Raw genomic sequence first — 22,576 nt, 5'->3', positions numbered from 1 at the left:
GAAGACCGGTAGAATCAGAAAAGCCAAGACAGAGAGGTCTGGGTATAGCTCATAGGTGGAACACTCACCTAGCTATGGATCGAAGCTCAGTTTCCAGCACCACAAAGTTAAATCAGTCCTGTCACGTTCAGGCCGGCTTCCCACACCAGCACTGCCCCCAGCAGGTAGGGTTGGGAGCCACAGGCTTCTGGGAACCCCGTGCCCTACCTGTGGTGGACCCACTGCACTGTCTCAGGCTCCCACCGTTTCTGGGCTTCCCCCTGCCCCGCTTCCCTTGTAACTTGGTACACAGCCCCCTCTAGTGGCCACAAGAAGTCTTTCTACCCTACAATTTTCTTGTTGTTTAGTGTTGTTTTTTTCAAGACAGGGTCTTTGTGCAGCCCTGCCTGTTGTGATGGTTTGTATATGCTTGGCCAAGGGAGTGGCTCTACTAGGAGGTGTGGCCTTGTTAAGTAGGTGTGTCACTATGGGCGTGGGCTTTAATACCCTTGTCCAAGCTGCTTGGAAGCCTTCTGTTTGCCTTCAGATGAAGATGTAGAACTCTCAGCTCCCCCTGCATCAAGCCTACCCTGGCATGGTGCATTGCTGTGATAGGCCTGACCATGCTTTTGTGTGGAAGACTGTGGATATTTGGGACTTTGGATTTGGAAAGCAGTGGAATGTTTTAAATGTGGCTTAGTGGGCCATCCTAGCAGAAATATGGAAGACTTTGTTGCTAAGGATGATTTGAACTGTGGAAGCCTGGCTCTGGAGGTTTCAGAGAAGAATTTTAATATGCGTCCAAGAGACAGTTTTTGTGATATTTTGGTGACTAACGTGGCTGCCTTTCGCCCTTGTCTGAAGATTCTAAGCCTAAGGTAAAAAGATTTATATTAATTGCACTGACAAAGGAAGTCTGAGAAACGCCCAGCATAGACTTTGTTCTCTAGTTAAGTCTCATGAAGAGCATTTTGAGCAAGTGTAGAAGCTTAGAAAGGAAAAATATAATGGGGCACCAGGAAGTGAAATGAAACTGAATCCTGTATTCACAGATATTAAATTGAATTAAAGGAGTGGTGACCTAGGGGCAAGATCCCACCCATCTAAATTTAGGTCCAGGTTTGGTAGAAAAAAACCCTTTAATCCCAGGAGGCAAAGGCAAGCAGTTCTCTGAGTTCAAGGCCGGCCTAGGACAGAGCAGGTTCTAGGTGAAGAAAAGCTTAAGTCTCCAATGGTGGCACATGCCTTTAATCACAGCGTTCAGGAAACAGAGCAATGAAGATCTCTGAGTTCAAAGTCAGTCTACAGAGCAAGTTCCAGGGCAGCCAAGCTTATGCAGTGAAGGAGTTGGAAAACAGAAAGTGATAATGTAATAGATCAAGGGGGCCATGTTCCAGCCCCAGCAAGCAGCAAAATTTGCCAGCTTCAGCCATGTGGCTCTGGCTTTAGAGTCAAGAATAGAAGGGACTACTGGCACAATTGATGCTGGAAGCTAAGAAATTAGCGGTGATTAAGAAGAGAACAGCAGGGGGCTGGAGAGATGGCTCAGCAGTTAAGAGCACTGACTCTTCTTCCAAAGGTCCCGAGTTCAAATACCAGCAACCACATGGTGGCTTACAACCATCCTTAATGACATCTGGCGCCCTCTCCTGGTGTGTCTGAGACACAGTGTACTTACATATAAAATAAATAATAAATAAAAAAGAAAGAAAGAAAAGACCTTGGTAGACATTTAAAAAAAAAAAAAGGTAGAAAAAAAAAAGAGAACAGCAGCCGGGCACTCAGGAGGAGAACACTCAGGAACAAGATGTTCGAGATGCCAGAGCTGTAGGCTATCTGCTGAGGAAAGCTGCTAACAGGGAGTGGAACCAGCCCAGGGGAAAGAAGTTTGTTGCAGTCAACAAAGATCAAAAGGGAGTTGGAGATTTGAAGACCACTTTGCTTCAGACATGGAGATGCAGAGTTTGAAGTTTGCCCAGCTGGTTTCCGGTCTTGCTTTGGGGATTACAGTTAAGTGATTGGATCAATCTCAGAGGAGTCCTTGAACTTTGGACTTTTAACATTGTTGAGTCTTCTATAGACTATGGGGGCTTTGGAAGTTGGGCTAAATGTATTTTTTATTATGCTATGGGTAGGTATGGCCCTCAAAGACTCATGTGTTTGAACAAGCCTATGGGGGGAAGGGAGTGGAATGTGATGGTTTGTATATGCTTGGTCCAGGGAGTGGCACTATTGGGTGTGGCCTTGTTGGAGTAGGTGTGTCACCATGGGCATGGGCTTTGAGGCTCTCATCCTAGCTGCCTGGAAGTCAGTCTTAGACTAGCAGCCTTCAGATGAAGATGTAGAACTCTCAGCTCCTCCTGCACCATGCCTGACTGGATGCTGCCCTGTTCCCACCTGGATGATAATGGACTCAACCTCTGAACCTGTAAGCCAGTCCCAATTAAATGTTGTCCTTATAAGCCTTACCTTGGTTGTGGTCTGTTCACAGCAGTAAAATCTTAACTAAGACACCTGCTCTATAATTCCCTTTGTAGATCAGGGTGACCTGGGACTCAAGAGAGCCACCTGTCTCTGCTGGGACTAAAGGTGTGCACAACACCCAGCTTTAATTAGTGTATTTGAGACAGGATCTTACTGTGTAGTCTAGTCTGGCCTCAAATTCCCCATCTCTCCCCTCCCCTTTCCTCCCAACCCCTCATGCTGGGCTCACAAGGGTATGCAACTATACCTAGAAGCAGTAGATGGTATTTCCCAGGGCTGGTGGTGAACTCTCCCTTCCTGCAGACTTGCCCTGTAGGCTTTCCTTCAGTTAGGTTGCATTTGGTAAGATGGTTCTAGTCATTTTGCTCAACACCCTTCAAAGGCACATGCCTATCTGTGGGAGGTTTCAACCATCCTGAGGACGGCGAACATGTTTGGGACTCTGTTGTTTTATAGGCTACACCATTAGAGTATCGCAATACATGAATTAAGTCTGCAAGTGCGGTACAACACTTTATGTGCCAGACACTAATGAAATAAATAGAACTCTGCATCTGTGTATCCACACAAGGAGAGGCCCATTTTTCTTCTTCCATAAAACAGAGAGATACACACAGGGATTTGGCACTTCAAGTCAAAGAGAGGGAATGAGGCATCTCTGTGGACCAGGTGTTCAGAAAATGTCTGTCCCAGGTGGGAACCAGTCAGAGCTAGCTGGGACAGTTGAGCAGCTCTGGTTTGTTTCAACAACAGCCCAGAACTTACTGTGCCTGAGACATAGATAAACGAGGTCAGACGGAGAGGGTTCCAGGCTGCAAGAGGCTTGAGCCTGCAGCAGGCTATGTGGGAATTGTGGCAGAGAGCGCTCCGAGGAAAGCCATTACCTGGGTGCATGTGTTCACTCCCGAGTTTTACTCATGAGTTGATAAAGCCTGGGAGCACAGGTCCACAGAGCAAAGGCCACCACAGAGCCTGCTGCAGCTTCCTTTCATTGAGACCCACAGCTGGAAACAGTATGGGCGCTGTCCTAAAGATGAACTGAACTTCAAGGGCAAAGATGGGACACGCCTTCCCGGAGGAGCCAACAAAGCGGGCCAGGCAAGCCACGTGGAAAGATCAGTGGTTTCCAGCAGGCCCAGTGCACTAGCCAGAACTGCACTCCCAGCGAGCGTCTGTCCACACCCCGCACTACTTCATATCTTTTTCATTTTGAGAAGTGTTATCCCCTGCTCCCTGGAACTCTGGCAATGAAACCCAAGGCTGCATCCCTAGACACTATCACTGAGTGACAGTCGCAGCTTTTATTATTATAAAAGGCTTACTGGGTGTTTGTGACACAGGGTTTCTTTGTACAGCCAGGTTGATTACAAACTCTATCTCCCTACCCTGGCCTCCAAGTGCTAGGGCCACAGTGTGTACCAATATGCCAAACTGTCTTAGTTTGGCATCAAGATGTCTTAGACGTAAATAGCCTGGAAATCATGTCACCTCTCTGCTAGACACTGACGCTCCCTTCAATAAAGGGAAACTGACACCATAGGCACTTTTCCTAGTACAGTCACCCAGCTCTGCTCTGGCAAGGCCAAGGCCACATCTCACAGGCCACAGACAGCTTTTGCACTTTTCTGCCCCAGTCGACTTGGCCTTCCTTAAGTCTGTGGAAGAGATGCCTACACCCTGCGTGCAACACCTGACCGCACCAGGACGCACCATTTAACCACCAGGGCTCCCTTTGGGGACACCCTAAGAGACCCAGTTCCCCTCAAGCTGGCTTGGGTTCTGTACCTAAAAGGAACTTGCTATTGGTGTTTTAAATTGAGTAAATGAGAAAAGGTGAGATGCCCACAGCAGATCCCATCAGCATCCTGGGAGAATGGCAGCCATCCAGTACAAGAACCGCAAACAAACCAAGCCTTCCGTGCTGCAAGGTCAATCACAACAATGATCTTACATCACCAGTAATAGGTCCACTTGCCTGTGAGGAGCTGACCAAGGGCTGCTCACACTCCCAAGACAGGGCACAGCTCTGCTAACCTGGCCATTAGGTTCAGCCACTTGCTGTGACAACAGAAATTCTTCAGGTATGGCTGTCCAACTGACCTGCCAGAAGCTCAAAGAAGCTTTCATCTCACAAATCGAATTTTATAAAATCTAAAGGACTGCACCCGACATTTGGAGGGGGTTCTGGGGAGCTGTCTTCAGATAGTGTCTTGTCATTTTGCTAAGGCTGGCCTCCAAACGTAAGGGATCAAGCAATTCTTGACTCTTCAGTATCTGGCATTACAAAGTGCAAGCCAGGGCTGGAGAAATGGCTCAGAGTACTGGCTGCTTGCTCTTCCAGAGGTCCTGAGTCCAATTCCCAGCAACCACAAGGTGGCCCACAACCATATGTAATGGGATTCAATGCCCTCTTCTGCTGTGTCTGAAGACAGCTACAGTGTACTCATATAAATGAAATAAATCTTAAAAAAAAAAAAGTGTGATCAGGCAGTGGTGGCGCACGCCTCTAATCCCAGCACTTAGGAGGCAGACAGGCAGATTTCTGACCCTGTCTCAAAACAAAACAAAACAGTGCAAGCCACTGTACCTGGCCCTTTCAAACGTCCTCAAATGTCCTTTTAAGGTTCAGATAGATACCTACATGAGGATACATTGCTGTTTATCACTGAAAGAAGTCAGGGCAGGAACCTGACGGGAGGGGCTGACAGAGAGGGCGAGGACTGCTGCTCACTGGCTTTGCTTCCCTTGCCTTATTCAGCCTGACTTCTTAAAGAACCCAGGACCACTAGCCCTGAGATGGCACCACCCACAGTGTGCTAGGCCTACCCCTGATCACTAATTGAGCCGATGCCTGACCTCAGAGGCATTTCCTTAACTGAGGCTCCTTCCTCTTTGATGACTGTAGCTTGTGTTAAGGTGACACAAAACCAGCCAGTACAATAAGAAAGGAGGGTTCAGCCACACATGCTATAGAAAAGTGATCCTCCCCAAACAACAGAAATTCGTCTCTTTCCTGTTGGGAAGCACAACTGTCTAGCCTGTTCCTCCTCCGGATCCTGAGGCTTCCAGACCCCTCTACCAGGCGACTTTGCCTCGGAGACTCTTCGCAGCGTGGTTACATCATAGAAACTGGACAGTCATGGGAGTCAAGGGACAATGGAGCAGATTTGGTAACTTAGGGGAGCCACAGTTACACGGTGGGCTAGCATATCTGTGTAATTCCCAGAGAGAGCAGAGACAATGTCAAGACAGGGCAGGGATATCTGGGGGGAGGGGGAGGATGACAAAAAAATAAAAACCCAAAACTCCAAAACAATTGCTTAAAATTTTTTCCAAATTTATTAATGGAATAAATGTACAAAGCCATGAAGTTCAGCAAACTCCAGGGCAGAAGAGCAGACAGGAGGAGCAAGGAGAGAGGAACAGAAAACACGCACTGTGGAAACAAGGACAAAGCTGGAGGGCTGTGCTTTAGATAATACAGGTGAGCAAGAAACTCACCAGAGATGAAGGGAATTTCATGATGTAATGTTCAATAAGTACAAGAACTTTGCAGTGGCTTTAAAATATAAAGTAAGAACAGAAGAGTTAGAGAAGTAGAAACTGGACCCGAGCAGGACACAGTGTCCATGTGTGAACTGTCAGATGGGGGAAAAATCCAAAACCCATCAGAGCCATAGTTTTTAAAAAAATATTTATTTACTTATTTATTTTATGTATAGTATATGAGTACACTGTAGCTGAACTGATGATTGTGAGCCATTATGTGGTTGCTGGGAATTTTTGAATTCAGGACCTGTTCGCTCCCATCGACCCTGCTCGTTCTGGTCCCCAGCCTAAAGTTTTCTTTATTATATCTAAGTACACTGTAGCTGTCTTCAGACACACCAGAAGAGGGCGTCAGAGCTCACTACGGATGGTTGTGAGCCACCATGTGGCTGCTGGGAATTGAACTCAGGACCTTCAGGACCTTCGGAAGAGCAGTCAGTGCTCGTAGAACTGAGCAGTCTCTCCAGCCCAGAGCCAGGCATATAAAGTCACTGAATTAATATATAACTGATAACTTAGCAAACGCTGATGAAGTTTTTTTTAATCTCAAAAAAGGCAATTGCCACAATCCTAATTGAGATTTGAGTTTGCTCTTAGTTCCTCATGAAAATAAACCAGCGAAGGCAGGTCATCTGACCGATCCGACCAACCCCTCACATGATAGGTGTCCAGCACCCACCCTGCTGCCGACTGAGGGTACGTTCTTTCCAACACACACGACACAGATCATGTCAGACCCCATCCTGGGTCAGTCACAAAAAGGATGCCAGGTACCTTCTGTCCTGAATAGTCAGATAGTCACTATCAATAAAACATTTACAGAAAATACAGACATTTGCTAATTGGGCAATACACTAAGAATAATAATAATAAAAAAAATAAAATCTATAATCAGTGATCAAAGAATTAAGGAGCTAAAGAAAAATGATAAACACAAGGTATGTAGGAGAAATACAATTCAAACGCCAATGAGATCAACAACTGAGAAAAATCCACAAAGACAAAAAAACTGATTCTTTGAAAACCAAACAAAACAGGTCCCTAGCTAGAATAAAAATCCCCAGTGAGAGGCCTGGAAGCAGCTAGGCTCCATCCCTGGTCTCACACACACACACACACACACACACACACACACACACACATTCATATTCTCATTCTCTCTCTCCTAGAAAGAGAAACAAGTTTTTAAAATGAATGTTATGAATATCTGTGTCTACAAACCTGACTGCTTTGGGTTACACAAATAAATTTTTTGAAAATATCTTACTCAAGTGACACAGTATATAAAGCCAAAGAAATGTATAAACCTCTGACAAAGCAGGCACAGCAGCTCATGCGAGACAGGAGGATCACTGCAAGTTTGAGACCAAAGTGAACCACACAGTTCTTGGTCAGTCTGGGCTACAGAGGAAGTCTCTTACAAAAACATCAAAAACAGAAAAATAACATACAAAAGTTTTCTCCTCCAATGAAAACCTCAAGCCCAGGTACCACTGAAGAGAGACTAGTTTGAAAAGAGACTAGTTAGATCCAAATTATTAAAAAATTGGCTTTTAGTATCAAAAGGAACACGGGCCACAAGTCTGTCACAGCGGAGGAAGTGTGCCAAGGAAATTCACTTCTTCTTCCCCTTGGAAGGCTTGGCAAATAAAGCTGGGTCAATGAGCTCCTTTGCGAGGCCTCTGACAGAGAAGAGCCTGGCTGCGCGCTCTTGCAGGGTCCCCCCACACTTCAGTCCAAGGGCCATCAGTTCACACTTGAGCCTCTCCAAACCCAGCGACTCCAACTCGGCTGCAGAGCTGAATGCTGACAGATCCACCGCTTCCAGACCAAGAGCCTGATGGGAAAAAGAAACATTAAAGCCAGCCTGTGAAGACTGAAGACCCACCACATTCTATTTTAAGGCAGTGCCATTCGCTGTACTTTCTCCCTGCTACTGACTAGACACACTCATGACAGCGACATGCATACAGTTCCAAACTCAGTCCCACAACAGGGTCTCATATACCCAAAGCTAAATTTGAATTTGCTTATGTAGCTGAAGCTGGCCTTGAACTCCTCCCCCTCCTGTCTCTGCCTCTCAAGGGCTAGGATACAGGGACACACCACCATACCTGGCATCTGGTTTTGGCTTTTTAAGACTGGGTCTTGCTATGTATGTATCCCTGGCCTAAAACATTTAGCAGCACTCCTGCCTCTGCCTCCCTCCCTCCCAAGTGCTGGGGTGTTAGAGGTGAGGCCCAGCACTCCCAGCTCAGAACATGTTGTTAGTGTTACTCTTTCTTTTCAGATTTCACCAGCTGTAATACAGAGCAAGCCTACTCTTACAATTGTATCATAAGTAAGAGCAGGCACCCAAAGGCTAATACTGGTGAGTAGCCACGCTTCCTCTTACGCTGAGCTCCACGAGCTTTGAGCTTTCAGCACTGGCTACGCAAGGAGACCAATGTGCTTGCTTCCACTTACATGGTGATTAAGGAAGATGCGTGCGATGGGCTCGCAGCTGTTCTACCTGAAACACCTTTACAGACTTGCAGACAAAACTAAACACTTCTAAGGCCCTGCAAGGATTTTTCTTCCTTCTTAAAGTTTTATTTAATTTTATGTGTATGGGTATTTTGCCTGCAGGTGTGTCTTGAGAACTGCGTGTGTGCTTGGTACCCTCATAGCTGGGGGGCGAGGGAGGGCAATCAGATCCTTTGGAACTAGAGTTAAAGACAGCTGTGTGTGCATGCACGTGCTGAGACTCAAACCCAGGTCCTCTGGCAGAGAGGCCAGTGCTCTCTTAACTGAGCCATCTCCCCCGCTCCCTGAAACGTAATGTCCTTCCTGTGTGTGACAAGTGTAGGCATGTGTGTGAGGACAACTCTGGCTCTGGATTCTCCTTTCACCTTCACAAGCGCGCTAGGGATAGTCCTTGCCATGTAGGGGCTGGCAGCTCTTAAGCTAAAGGTTCCAAATAAAAGGACAAAAAGGACAGAATGTGAGACTTAGATTTAATGATAAAAGAAATGGGCTTTTCTCTTCTATAGGAAAGACCTTTATATCCAGGTGACAATTATTTTGTCTCACATAAGAAAGAAAACTCTAGGGGGCAGGGTGTGTGTGTGTGTGTGTGGTGTGTGTGTATACATATCTTTGATCCCAGCAATCTGGATGCAGAGGGTCAGCCTGGTCTACATAGTGAGTTCCAGGACAGCAGAGGCTACACAGAAAGACCCTGTCTCAAAAAAAGAAAAAGAAAGAGAAAAGGAAAGGGAAAGAAAACCACGAGTCTCAATTTAGTAGCAGGAAACACAGCTCACTTCATCAACTTGAAAGTACCAATCTAGACTTGTTATTGCATGTATAAAGAAATAAACCGTGGGCTAGAAAGAAGGCTCAATGTTCAAGAACATCCAGTGCCCTATCATGCGGCCTGGAGTTTGGATATTAGCCGCAGGTGGTTCACAAATACCTGTAATGCCAAGGGATCAGACACCCTCTTCTGGACTATCTGGGCAACCATACACACATGAATATACACACAAAGACAGACCGTCAGACAGACAGACACACACAAATGAATACAAGTCAGGCATGGTAGTGTTTGAGTTTCATCTCAGCACCTGGGAAGATGTCTCTGAGTCTGAGGCCAGCCTGGTCTACATAGTGAGTTCCAACACAGCCAGGGCCACACAGTGAGACCCTGTCTTGAACAGGGCTTCATTCTCTATGAAACCAGCCGTCTCTGCCACTTGGCCCTCTGCTCTCTTGGCCTCTGGGTCCTCAGCTATGGGTGCACTTGCCCCACACCCTGCCCTCCCTCCTTCCCTCCCTCCCTCCCCATCTCCAACCCCCCACAGCCCAATTCCATCTGAACCCTTTTCAGATGCCTCTGGCTGTACTCTCTCTCCTATCTACATTAAAAACCTCCTCAACCATAAAACAAACAAAAAACACTTAAAAAAAGAAGAAGAGTAAAAGAAAAAGAAAAATTCCAAACGAGGCCAAATGAGAAGCTCTATCTTAGAACTGAAAAACATGGCACCAAGGACACCACCTAGTGGCAGAACAGTGTAGTTTCAGAGCTTAGAGGGGACAAGCTTCTCTCATCTGTGGGATTAAATGTTTTTCACTATGCAGCTGTTGGGGAAGAGGCACATCTGCATCTTAACCATTTACTGTGCAGATCAGACACTATTCCAACCACAAGCAAACAACCCAAAACCCTGCAGTAGATTACTTTGTAGTCATAGATTTAGAAGGCTGAGAAGACTTACACTGAGTTCAAGGCAGCCTGGATTGGGTCCCAAGCCAGGCACAGAAGTGAGACCCTATCTTAAACAAAACAACAACAAAACCAACCAGACTAAATGGATGGAGAGACGGACAGCTCTTTACCACTGAGCCATCTCTCCAGTCTGTTTAATCGGTTTTGTTTGTCTGTCTGTCCGAGATATGGTTTCTTTGTGTAGCCCTGGCTGCCCTGGAAACTCGCTCTGCAGACCAGGCTGGCTTAGTGCTGGGACTAAAAGTGTGCACCACACTCCCACCCCCAGCCCCTGCTAGAGTGAAAACAAGACCCCAACATACTGTGTCTCCTGAGTTGTTTTTAGCAGCAGGGACACTTTTCCTGTCTTCTCCAGACAAAGCCACGGCAGCTCTGTCCCCACCAGACATTCCTGTCTTTTGGTCCTTTTCTGTGGGCTCAGGACTCTCTGTTTCCTTCCTTGCTGGCGTCTCCTCTGTGTCTGTCTTCCTCTCGTTGTACTCCTTGTCAGAGGTCTCTCCTGGCTCAGTTCCTGCGTTCTCCAAAATGCCCTGCCCAGGCTCGGTCATGAGGTGCTGAAGTTTTTCAGGTGACTCGGAGTGTGTACCAGAGGCCGAGCTCTGAGAACTGCCAGGTCGGTCGGCTGCCACCTCTACAGCATCACTGCCATTTTCCCGAGCACGGCAGCTCTGCTCCAAAGTCCCAGGAGCATCCTCACTGTCATCCTCTGAGCTGTCCTCTGAGCTTCCAGTACTGAACCCCTCGGCAGCCTCCAGCCCATCCATGCCCAACCTGTGGGAAGAAGCAGAAGAGCGTGACTCCATTCCCAGCCTATACCTCTCCCTGCATGGAGAATACTATGTCTAAGGAACACAGGTTAGCTTAAGATGGCAAGTAGGCAAGTTTCAGAAAAGTACGTTCTGAGGCATAAACAGGGAAACAACTCAAGAGGGCTGCATTCAACCACTGTAAAGCCAGACGGGAGCACCATGCTCTCGCCAGCACCCTCAGACCTAAGCACTTTCATATGGCTTTTTACTGTGTCTACCTATCAACAGTTGGAATTAATACAGAAAGGGAAAGTTTCACAGGTAATTTTAGGAGAATAGCGTGTGCACATACCCACACACACACACACACACACAGACCACTTACACACCCAAATTTATCGTTCACATTCTGCCAAATGGCTTCAGTGTGTACAGGGCACCAATCAACACAATCTGAAGCTCTGAGTGCTCTGAGAGCTCCCAGCAATGCTACTTAAAAACGTGCTTGTTTGAGCCCTGAGTGTGGAGCCCATGTTGGTGATCTGCAATCCAAGCAGAGAAGGCTGACACAGGAGAGCCCCAAAGGCTGAAGGGCAGCCTGGCAGGCAGAGCAGTACCCTATTTCACATAAATATTAGAAAGAAAGAAACAAACAAACAAAAGAAAATCGGGGGCTGGAGAGATGGCTCAGCAGTTAAGAGCACCAACTGCTCTTCCAGAGGTCCTGAGTTCAATTCCCAGCAACCACATGATAGCTCACAACCATCTGTAATGAGATCTGATGCCCTCTTCTGGTGTGTCTGAAGACAGCAACAGTGTACTCATATACATAGAATACATAAATCTTAAAAATTAAAAAAGAAGAAGAAAATCAGAAGGGGGGAGGGGAGGACTGGCACTTGTCCAACAGACAAGGTGGAAACGGCACACAAGTCCTCCAAGATCAATGTGGAAGAAACAGGAAGGACTTACCAAAAGCATTTCCTTTTCTTTGCACTAGTTTCCTGGTCCGTTTTTGACTTGTTAGGCCGTTTCCGAGTCTCAGTGATTTCTGCTGATACCATCTTGCTGGATGCAGCCTGCATACCTAAGTGAAAATTTAGCCAGTTGCTATCAGGATACAATCTATAATCTGAAGCTCTGTATTTAGTAACAAGTTTTCACACAGACTTAGTTATGGTTGTTCCTCACCTGATGAATGTAAATTGTCATACCAGATTTTTAAATGATTATGAGGTTAATCTCAAATGCAAAAAAAACATTATGGAACCACACTTGCTTGTGGCCAGGCCTCATTCAGCCCAAGCTAGCCTCAACACACTGTGTAGCTGGAGATGACCCTGATCCTTGATCCTGTGTGCTCTGCTCTAGTGGGAGGGTCACATGCGTCACTATTACTCCTAGCTAGGACACTGTCTGGATTTTTGTCTTTTTGTTTCATTTTTTCAAGATAGGGTGTGTGTTTATGTATAGCCCTGGCTGTCCTGGAACTCTCTCTATAGAGCGGGCGTGGGGGGTAGGGGGTGGAGGGTGGGAGGTCACAGAAATCCACCTGCCTCTGCCTCACAAGTGCTGGGATTAAAAGTTGTGATGGTTTGTATATCCTTGGACCAGGGAGTGGCACATCTTCTGTGTGACCTTGTTGGAATAGGTGTGACCTGGTTGGAATGGGTGTGTCACTGTGGGTGTGGGTATAAGATCCTCACCCTAGTTGCCTGGAAGTCAGTCTTCCACTAGCAGCCTTTGGATGAAGACATAGAACTCTCAGCTCCTCCTGCGCCATGCCTGCCTGGATACAGCCATGCTCTCACCTTCATGATAATGGACTGAACCTCTGAACCTGTAAGCCAGCCCCAATTAAATGTTGTTTTTTATAAGACTTGCCTTGGTCATGGTGTCTGTTCACAGCAGTAAAACCCTAACTAAGGCAAAAGTGTACCACCACACCCAGTTTAGAACAGTATTTTTAAAAACACAACATGCAATTTGTAACTTGAAGCTGAAGGTTCATAGCTAACAGTTATTTACATATATGCCTTTCTTGTCCTAGACTTTTTGATGAAAAGTCCCTTTAAATTAACTGTACTCGAGACAGGCCCAGGACACTACCTTGGATGCTTTAAATATGCTGACATATGTACACAACTCCTGAAGACTTCCCCTAGCCCTGCACTGCACAGGGAGAAAAAAAAAAGATGAACTGGAGAGATGGCTCAGCCATTAGAGGCCAGGCTAAGGAGCCTAAGGGACTTCCAGAGAAGCACACTAAAGTTGCATCCGTTCTGTGCTGGGTGTGGGGAGGGTCAGCTCGGGATAACAGGCTGTGCTGAGTTTTGAGCAGAGGCTCCAATGTGTTCTGTTCCTCACCCTCCTCCAACATGCTCAAGGTCCATTATGAGCAACGGACCCTGGCTCCAGGGGCCGCAGAGCACGCGGAGGATTCCTCGCTCTTACCTTTGAGGACTGAGTCCTCCAGACGCTCAGCCATTTCATGGCACTGCCTCTGGTAGTCGGGGCTGGTGAAGCAGTGCGCAGGCTCGGCAAGCTTTCGCTGCAGCCTCTCCAGGCGCCTTTGCTCCTTTTCAGCCTCTCGCTCGGCTTGCTGTTTTACCCACTCAGCCATCCTGGGGAAGGGAAAGGACGTAACTGGATGGTGCACCGTGCACAGGCTTACACATCACATGTCACACAGCACTTAGATCAACGGCAGACCATGCGTATGAAGGTAGTCCCACACTGCGAAGGACTTGAAAAACTCTTATTACTTAATAACACTGTAGTCATAGTAATATTTATTCACCTGTTTGTGTTATTTAAAAAAAAACAAAAAACAAAAAACCCAACACCTCCAGCTACAAGTAGTGTAAAACCCTAAGACAAAAGTGTACCACCACACCCAGTTTAGAACAGTATTTTTAAAACACAACATGCAATTTGTAACTTGAAGCTGAAGGTTCATAGCTAACAGTTATTTACATATATGCCTTTCTTGTCCTAGACTTTTTGATGAAAAGTCCCTTTAAATTAACTGGACTCGAGACAGGCCCAGGACACTACCTTGGATGCTTTAAATATGCTTACACAAGTAGTGTAAAAGGCCAGTCAAGCCTGGGACACACTGCTTGCTAATAACTACATCGGACCTACCTAGCTAGTTATGAGGGGAGGGTGATCACAGGGATGAAAGCCAGGACCTTAGGCAAGTGCTCTACCACCAAACCACACTGCTGCTCTAGTACTGCTCCACTTACACCTCTGCCTTGAGTCAAGTTTACTTATGCTAGGCATGGTGTCGACCAACTTTAAACCCAGCACTGGGAGGCAGAGGCAAGCAGATCTCTGTGAGTTCAAGGCCACCCTGTGAGCTAAAGGATAGCCAGAGCTACAGAGAGAGACCCTATCTCAAAAAACCACAAGCACAAGAGACAAACAATCCCATCAAGTTTACCGGGAAACTGTATGTCATGTCTCACAAGCCACACTCATGCATCAGTCCACCAATCTCTTCATCTGCACTCTAACGCTCCCTCTGTGGCTTGATCAGGAATTCTGTTAACAAGGTATTTCCCAGAACTCACCCCCAAGCAGTTTGACTATGTAAAAAAATGTTCCCTAGACAATTAATGGACTCCTAATCATATTATACTTCTCCAGAAAGGGATGTCATGTTGAATGTCACAATACTGTAAAAGACTGTGGTGGTTTGAATAGTTTTGGCCCCATAGAGTCATGTGCTTAAATGCTTGGCCATGGGGAATGACACTATTAGGAGATGTGGCCTTGTTGGAGGAAATACATCATTGTGTAAGTGGGTGTACTGGCTGGTTGTGTGTGTTCACTTGACACAGGCTGGAGTTATCATAGAGAAAGGAGCCTCCCTTGAGGAAATGCCTCCATGAGATCCAGCTGTAAGGCACTTTCTCAATTAGTGATCAAGGGTGGGAGGGCCTTTTGTGGGTGGTGCCATCCCTGTGCTGGTAGTCCTGGGTTCTATAAGAAAGCAGGTTGAGCAAGCCAGGGGAAGCAAGCCAGTAGGTAACATCCCTCCATGGCCTCTGCATCAGCTCCTGCTTCCTGACCTGCTTGAGTTCCAGTCCTGACTTCCTTAGTGATGAACAGCAGTGTGGAAGTGTAAGCTGAATCAACCCTTTCCTCCCCAACTTGCTTCTCGGTCATGGTGTTTGTGCAGGAATAGAAACCCTGACTAAGACAGTGGGCTTTGAGATCTCCTATGCTCAGGCTCCACCAGTGTGAAATCAAGAGTCTCCTCCAGGCTTCTTGCAGAAGACAGTTCTTTCTGGCCGCCTTTAGATCAAGATGTTGAATTCTTGGTGCCTTCTCCAGTGCCATGGCTACCTGCACACTGCCATGCTTCCTGCCATGATAATAATGAACTGTACCTCTGAAACTGTAAGTCAGCCCCAATTAAATGTTTGCCACTATAAGAGTTGCTGTGGTCATGGCTTCTCTTCACAATAATAAAACCCCAACCAAGACAAAGATTTAACTAAAAGGAGATAGCTTACGCTTTCTCATGATTGACATCTCGTAATCTCCTCCCACTGAGATCCCGGCAGGCTTCTCTATTGGTTGTCTTCTCTATCTGTGCACCAAGTGCTCGAAGCATAGACCCAAAACCTGAAACCAAAATACACGGATAAGAGGGTTAGGGATCCAAGGCAGGTTAATAAAAATAGCCTTTAAGACTAAAAATGCACTCCTTTCTTTCTTTTTCTTTTTGAAAAGAAAATGGGCATCTAAGATTTTACCCAGGACACTAAGGTATCCATCCATTTGAATGCTGTACTGTACAGTAGGATCCGTGAAAAGCTTTAGCCAAAGCCAGACCAAGGTTCCTAGGTGAAGAACTAAGCGAAGGGACTTCAGCGGCAGCTCAATCAGTCAATTACCTGCTGTAGAGCCACACATTAGCTGCGTCTGGAGCCTCAGCTCCACCTACAAGCTGGACAGGACACACGCTTACAACCCCAGCCACAGGACTAGAGGATCCCCGGAGTTCACTGGGCAAACTGATGAGCTGCAGGGTCAGTGAGAAATCTGTCTCCACAGATAAAGTGAAGAGTGACCGCGGAAGACAACCCACTCAACCCACGGCCTCCGCATAACCCACACATATGCACACGCATAACCCACACACATGCACAGGAATACACGCCACATGTACAGAGTTACAAGACTCATGTGATGGTGCAGACAGTGGCTCACGATAGGAAAGCCTGTGCCTTCCCCTCAGCACAAACTTGCTGTAAGAAGCGCACCACATTAGCCACCAGTAGCATCTATATCAACTCTGTTTACAACCAACTAGAGAGAAACAGAGGCAAGTGGGTGTGTGGGTCTGAGGCCAGCCTGGTCTATGCAGGTACGGTGGTTCATACACTATGTGAAGGTTGAAGGAGGAAAACTGAGACCAGCCTGGGCTATACTGAGTTCAAGATCAGGCTAGTTACAGTCACCCTGTAGCAATGTCACAATAAATTAACAAAGAAACAAACCCAAACTTCAAAGTTATGAAGTGAGCCTGGCATGAGGGCACCCACCTATAAGCCCAGCATTTGGGAAACTGAGGCAGCACACTTGCCACAAGTTCGAGGCCAGTTTGAACTACTTCTCAAGACCTTGTCTTAAAGACAAATGATGTTTACGGTGAGGGCAGCCTTAAACTGCTGGTATCTGCGGACATGCTGCTTTCTTAGCAACACATTTCAACAGCAGGATGACTACGCTGAGACTCTTGAGAAAACTTAAGAATATGCTTGTGTGCGGGGCATGGTGGTGCACGCCTTTAATCCCAGCACTTGGGAGGCAGAGGCAGGTGGATTTCTGAGGTGAGCCTGGTCTACAGAGTGAGTTCCAGGACAGCCAGGACTACTCAGAGAAACCCTGTCTCGAAAAACCAAAAATAAAAATAAAGAATACGCTTGTGCATCCAAAGAAACCCCCAGCTCTTAGTGCAGTCTGCAGGCTTCTGCTTTCTTGGCTTCTTCCTCCTCCTCCGCTTCTTCTTCAGATTTAATTATTTGCTGGGTGTGGTGGCTCTCACCTTTGATCCCAGCACTTAGGAGGCAGAAGCAGGCTGATCTCTGAGTTTGAGGCTAGCCAATCTACAAAGTGAGTTCTAGGACAGCCAGGGTTCTATTACACAAAGAAACCTTGTCTGAAAAAAAAAAAAAACCAACCAAACCAAAAGGTTTAATTTATTTTATATGTATGGGTATTTTGCCTGTATGCCCAGATATGTGTACCACATGCATGGCTGGTGCCATGGTTCCCCAGGAACTAGATTTACAGACAATTGTAAGCTGCCATGTGGGTGCTGGGAATTGAACCCTGGTTCTCTAGAGACTCTGCTCAGTCAGAGTCTCTAACAGCCAGTGTTCCTAACCACTGAGCCATCATCTCTCCAGCCCTCTTTGCTTTCTTCTTAACTAATCAGTACAGCCAGGACCTTAATCTACCTGACCTGGGAAAACCTGTTTCCTAAGATGACTTTGGGTCACCCTTAGAAGAGTACAACAGGAGACAAATCTTGAAAAAAGCAGGCAAAGATTGTTTGAAAGTTTGTCCTTCAACAAACTGGAAGGAATAATGGTTACTTTTATCATCTAACCTCCTTAAAGTGAAGCCTAGCTGGAGAAGCTGGGATTTTTAAGAGTTATTTTTTACTGAAAGAGAATATGCCCCCCCCCCCAAAATTACCCAAAACTTAGTATAAATGATTTCACAAGGCAACCCAAGGCTGGTATGCCAGAGACCAGCAAGTCTCCATTTCACAGGCTGCTATACAAGGCCATCAGCACCACCTACCTCCTTTCCCCCCACGAAGCCTGGGCTCCAAACTGTACACGGCTCCATGCTGCACCTCATCACCGGCATCAACGAGGACTCCATTGCACTTCACAAAGAAGCATTCCACAGGAACTTCCTGGAGACAAGAGCAAGGTTTTAATGCCCTTATGACAGTAGACGAGGCCTAACTTACTCTTATTAATCACCTTAAGCAGCTAATAGGTTAGAAGACTATTTGTTGAGCTGAAAACAAAAATGATCAAACCTGTGTTATTTCCTGCAAAGACATATGCACCCTCCTCTCTTGCAGGTCACATGACTCACGGTAGTGCATGCACAGGGCTCAGATCTAGCAAGGGGGAAGTCTCACTCATTTCTCCTGACCTTTATACGCTGGAGGTCAATTTAATATCAAAACTGATCCAAAGCTTAAAATGCCATATCACCCTGACATGTGTAAGTAGGGAGAGAGGAGAAGGAAGAGTCAGGAGTACATTTTAGGTGTCTTTGTTTTGTTTTTGTAATAGAGTTCTTATCTCAATATGTTGCCTAGATTGTCTACTCAAACTTGCAAGACACCAGGATGTGCACTGCCACACTCAGTGAGAATTTTAGGTTTCACTCTAAATAAAACTACTGGCCTGGAAAGGTGACCATGCCTTTAATCCCAGAACATAGATGGCAGAGGCATACAGATCTCTGTGAGTTCCAGGATAACCTGGTTACAGTCACAGTAGCCTTGGCCTTCCTATATCAATTAGCAATTAAGAAAACGATTCCCAGATAATCCCACAGGTCAATTTGGTAGAGACAATCCTCCAACAGAAACTCTCTTGGCTGTGTCATCAAGAGAGCCTAACTATACAAAGAAGGTAATTACAAATTAATTGTAGAATAATGACAGTTCACCCACAGCAAGAGAAGGGCAGGCTGCACACAGGGCTGAATGACAGAAGTGCTAATGTGAAGAGAAGCAGTCTCTTTCCTTCTCAGTGATGGGAAGGTACAGGAGACACCACTGCAAACAAGAGATAGGGCTTCCCCAGCTGGGGACTGGGGCCATCTACACAAAATTAGGATAAAGGGTCGTTTAGTCCATGTAACTGTCTACCTTAAGTTGTAAAGATTCACCTCATATTGTTTATAAACTAAAAATCACTTTAAGATCTTTATATTTAATACATATTGTATATGAATTTTTTTGTTCTGTTTTGTTTTGAGACAGGGTTCCTCTTCATAGCTTTGGCTGTCCTGGAGTTCTCACGGTAGACCAGGCTATCCTCAAACTCACATGCCTCTGCCTCCCTGACGGTGGTATTAAAGAGTTCTCACGGTAGACCAGGCTATCCTCAAACTCACATGCCTCTGCCTCCCTGACGGTGGTATTAAAGTGACTGACTCCAAATTTTTAAACAACTTTGAAAGACATTAATGTGAAAGCAGAAACTTTATTTCCAAACAAAATTGCTCAGAGAGGGGCAGAGACTGAATCAAAGCTGTACTTTATTTCCTTTTTACAAAAGGATTTCCCTTTAAAATCCCTTTTCATTGTGTATAAGTGTATTACATGTTTGTATATAAATATGGGCATGTCGGTGCAGGTGCCTTCAGAGGCCAGAGTCATCCACGTCCCTGCAGCTGGGGTTGCAGTTGTTTGTGATCTGCCTGACACTGGTGCTAAAAGCCAAATCTGAGTCCTCTGGACGAGCAACAAGTGCTCATAACCATTAAGCCATCACCCAACCCCTTGCTTTTCTAATTAAGATTCCTGTCTATTGGGCTGGAGAGATGGCTCCGTGGTTAAGAGCACTGACTGCTCTTCCAGAGGTCCTGAGTTCAATTCCCAGCAACCCCATGGTGGCTCACAACCACTTATAATGAGTTCTGATGCCCTCTTCTGCTGAGTCTGAAAAGAGCAACAGTGTATTCACATAGAATAAATCTTTTTTTTGTTTTTTGTTTTTTTTTTTTTGTTTTTCGAGACAGGGTTTCTCTGTATAGCCCTGGCTGTCCTGGAGCTCACTTTGTAGACCAGGCTGGCCTCGAACTCAGAAATCCACCTGCCTCTGCCTCCCGAGTGCTGGGATTAAAGGCGTGCGCCACCATGCCCGGCCAGAATAAATCTTTTTAAAAAAATCCTGTTTATTAAGTTTCTAGTAGAAAAAATAATTTGGAAGAATTTCCTATTTTATCAAATGTGTAGATTATAAATGTTCCAATACACTGTATTCCCCCACACCTTTGCAAGATCAGCCTAAGCACCAGAGACAAACATGCAGTCCACTAAGGTCAAATGTACTGACCCTCTGCCATGAGGAGCTGCAAACAAACCATGGCAAATGTCTCCAGTTCCTAACAAGAAACCAAGCATCGCTACAAGAAAAGAGGTTGAGAGAAACTTAAATGATCAATGTCAGGCTTGAACTGTTGAACACACCAGGCTCCTCTTCCCTTGGAACTACAAATTTTGGATGCAGAATTTTCTATTCAGGAACCCCTAGTTAGAAGTTGTACACAGACCTGGGCCTTCGTGACAAAGGGCAGCAGGAAGTCACTGCCTTACTGACACCTTCAGCAGCCGAATTCTTCTCATCTCCAGTTTTTAAAACCAACTTTCCCCCCAGCAAATAAGAAAGGAGTAGATTGTCAAGGTCCTTACAGCATTTTACTATTGTAGTATGTCCTTGGGAGTTTCCTATTAACGCGTAGTCACCTTTACTGATATCTGTTAAGGCTAATGATCAACAGGGCAGAGTTCCTCCTCTCTCAGTGAGAGATAAAACTTTTTCATGGATCATTATGGGACTATCTCCCATAGTCCATGTACATTGCCTCTGTTAAATCTAAGGACGAGGTGATAGGAGGCTGTTTTGTTTTCAAACAGGGTTTCACATAGTCCAGGCTGCCCCAAAGCCACTACAGAGACGTGGCTAAGAACCCCCAAACCTCTCAAGTGCTGAGATTAGAGGCATACACCATCAGGCCCAGCCTTATTTCTGGGTCCTTTCACAAAAGTGTATTTCCAACACTCCTCATTGTTAAGATTCTATTGTTTAAGGATAAATTTTAAGTTTAAAAATAAAACATGAAAATTATTCTTCAAATACATTGAAAGTCACCTGTTTTTGAAAATATCTGAATTCGAATGGTTAAAAAAAGGTTCTGTTTTTCTTACCAGACCGCAGAATTGAGAAGAAAACAAAGGCTAGATGTGGCGGGGCACACCAATAATCCCAGCCATCTAGTATGTTCAGAACATCCTGGGCTACAAGGAAAGACTTTCAGCCGGGCGTGGTGGTACACGCCTTTAATCCCAGCACTGGGGGAGGCAGAGGCAGGTGGATTTCTGAGGCCAGCCTGGTCTACAAAGTGAGCTCCAGGACAGCCAGAGCTATAAAGAGAAAGAAACCCTGTCTCGATAAACAAAACAAAACAAACAAGGAAAAGACTTTCTTGTCCTTGTTTTTTAAAGGACAAACAAAGCAATTAGAAAACCACATATTCTCCTTGGAACTGGTCCAAGTCTCTTTAGGAACAGATTTGACACTTTAACATTTGTTATGTTTCTACATAACAAGCAGAGAAAACAGACTACAACGAAGGTGCAGTCATACAGAAAAACCGTTCTAAACCAAATGCCCAGATTAAAATTAGACTCAGGGAATCCAGTAAACTCTTTAGATGATTGAAGAGGTTTGCGATTTCCTAGTCAGTATAAGCTTGCTTCTTTGGGAATTAAAGCTTAGAACTTTAGAAGCACTTAACCAGGGTTTCATATCCACATGGCAGAGTCTAAAGAAGAGGCCCAAGAATATCTGTGAGTGATTGGCTCTGTCAGGATGACTCCATATCCTTCTCTAACCGTTCTTTGGCCTGGGTGGGTATCCTGAGGGTCGGTAAGAAAGCATATTCCTATCTATAATGTGAATGTAAGAAGAAGAGAACCTTAAAGGTATCATTTGAGGGGATAAAAGAAACAGAACGAGAGTTTGTAGTCGAGGTTGGACTAAGCGCAGTAAATGGACGTAGTTTTCTCTTACGACGTGGGGGACAAAACAACGACAGCTATTGACTAGCAGAGGAATGTCCCCACATTAGTCAGAAGCACCCAATAACGAACCCAGCCTGGCTTGGTGATCTCTCTCCCCCATTTCCCGGGAACCGCCATCCTCACCTGTTCCTGGCAGTGTCGGTAGATCACATCGCGCACGGAGCACCCAACCGAGACACTCGGCAGCGCCTTCCACACGGTGCCGGGGCCGCGAACCCACGCCACCACCGCAGCCTCCGCCATTTCGTCTGGTGACGGAACCTCTGGACTGCGACAGGCACTAGGCGACACAGCCATCCGGTCGCATCTCGATGACGGAAGGCCTCGTCTTCCAGCGCCCCGCCTCCCGAGTTTCCACCACTCACCCCCGCCTTTCCGGAAGGCGGTCACGTGGCCCGGCGTCACGCGAGCTGGCGTGGGGGAGGGGACAGGAAAGGCCTGCGCGAGGCCGATAAGACCGCAGAGCGCTGGAGCTAGGCGTTGCTAGGGGCGGTTGCTAGGGCGGGGCTCAAGGGACTGGCTATAAAGGGCGAGCTCTGGGCGCGGCTGCTGCGACTTGGCTACAGCGCTGTGGCTGGGGGTGATAAGCTGCCTGTGGCTCCGCCCAGCGCCGCAGGCCTGCGCGCCACTCCGGTTTGTGCAGCTATTTTTGGGACTGGGAGGACTGTGGCCCAGGCAGCC

General features: G+C 46.3%; 1 protein-coding gene across 1 annotated transcript; it reads right to left on the bottom strand.

Moving 5' to 3' along the window:
* Positions 1–6,412: 6,412 nt before the first annotated feature.
* Sde2 (SDE2 telomere maintenance homolog) lies at positions 6,413–22,221 on the bottom strand. Its single transcript, XM_021162589.2, has 7 exons — positions 22,019–22,221; positions 17,863–17,980; positions 15,561–15,672; positions 13,489–13,658; positions 12,007–12,121; positions 10,588–11,056; positions 6,413–7,849 (listed from the first exon to the last, which is right to left on the bottom strand). The coding sequence occupies exons 1-7, from the start codon at positions 22,190–22,192 to the stop codon at positions 7,628–7,630; spliced, it is 1,380 nt and encodes a 459-aa protein (XP_021018248.1). The 5' UTR covers positions 22,193–22,221; the 3' UTR covers positions 6,413–7,627.
* Positions 22,222–22,576: the final 355 nt, after the last annotated feature.

Source organism: Mus caroli, chromosome 1 (genome assembly GCF_900094665.2).
Source record: "Mus caroli chromosome 1, CAROLI_EIJ_v1.1, whole genome shotgun sequence".
NCBI lineage: Eukaryota > Metazoa > Chordata > Mammalia > Rodentia > Muridae > Mus > Mus caroli.
This window is presented reverse-complemented; position numbering and strand designations above follow the sequence as displayed.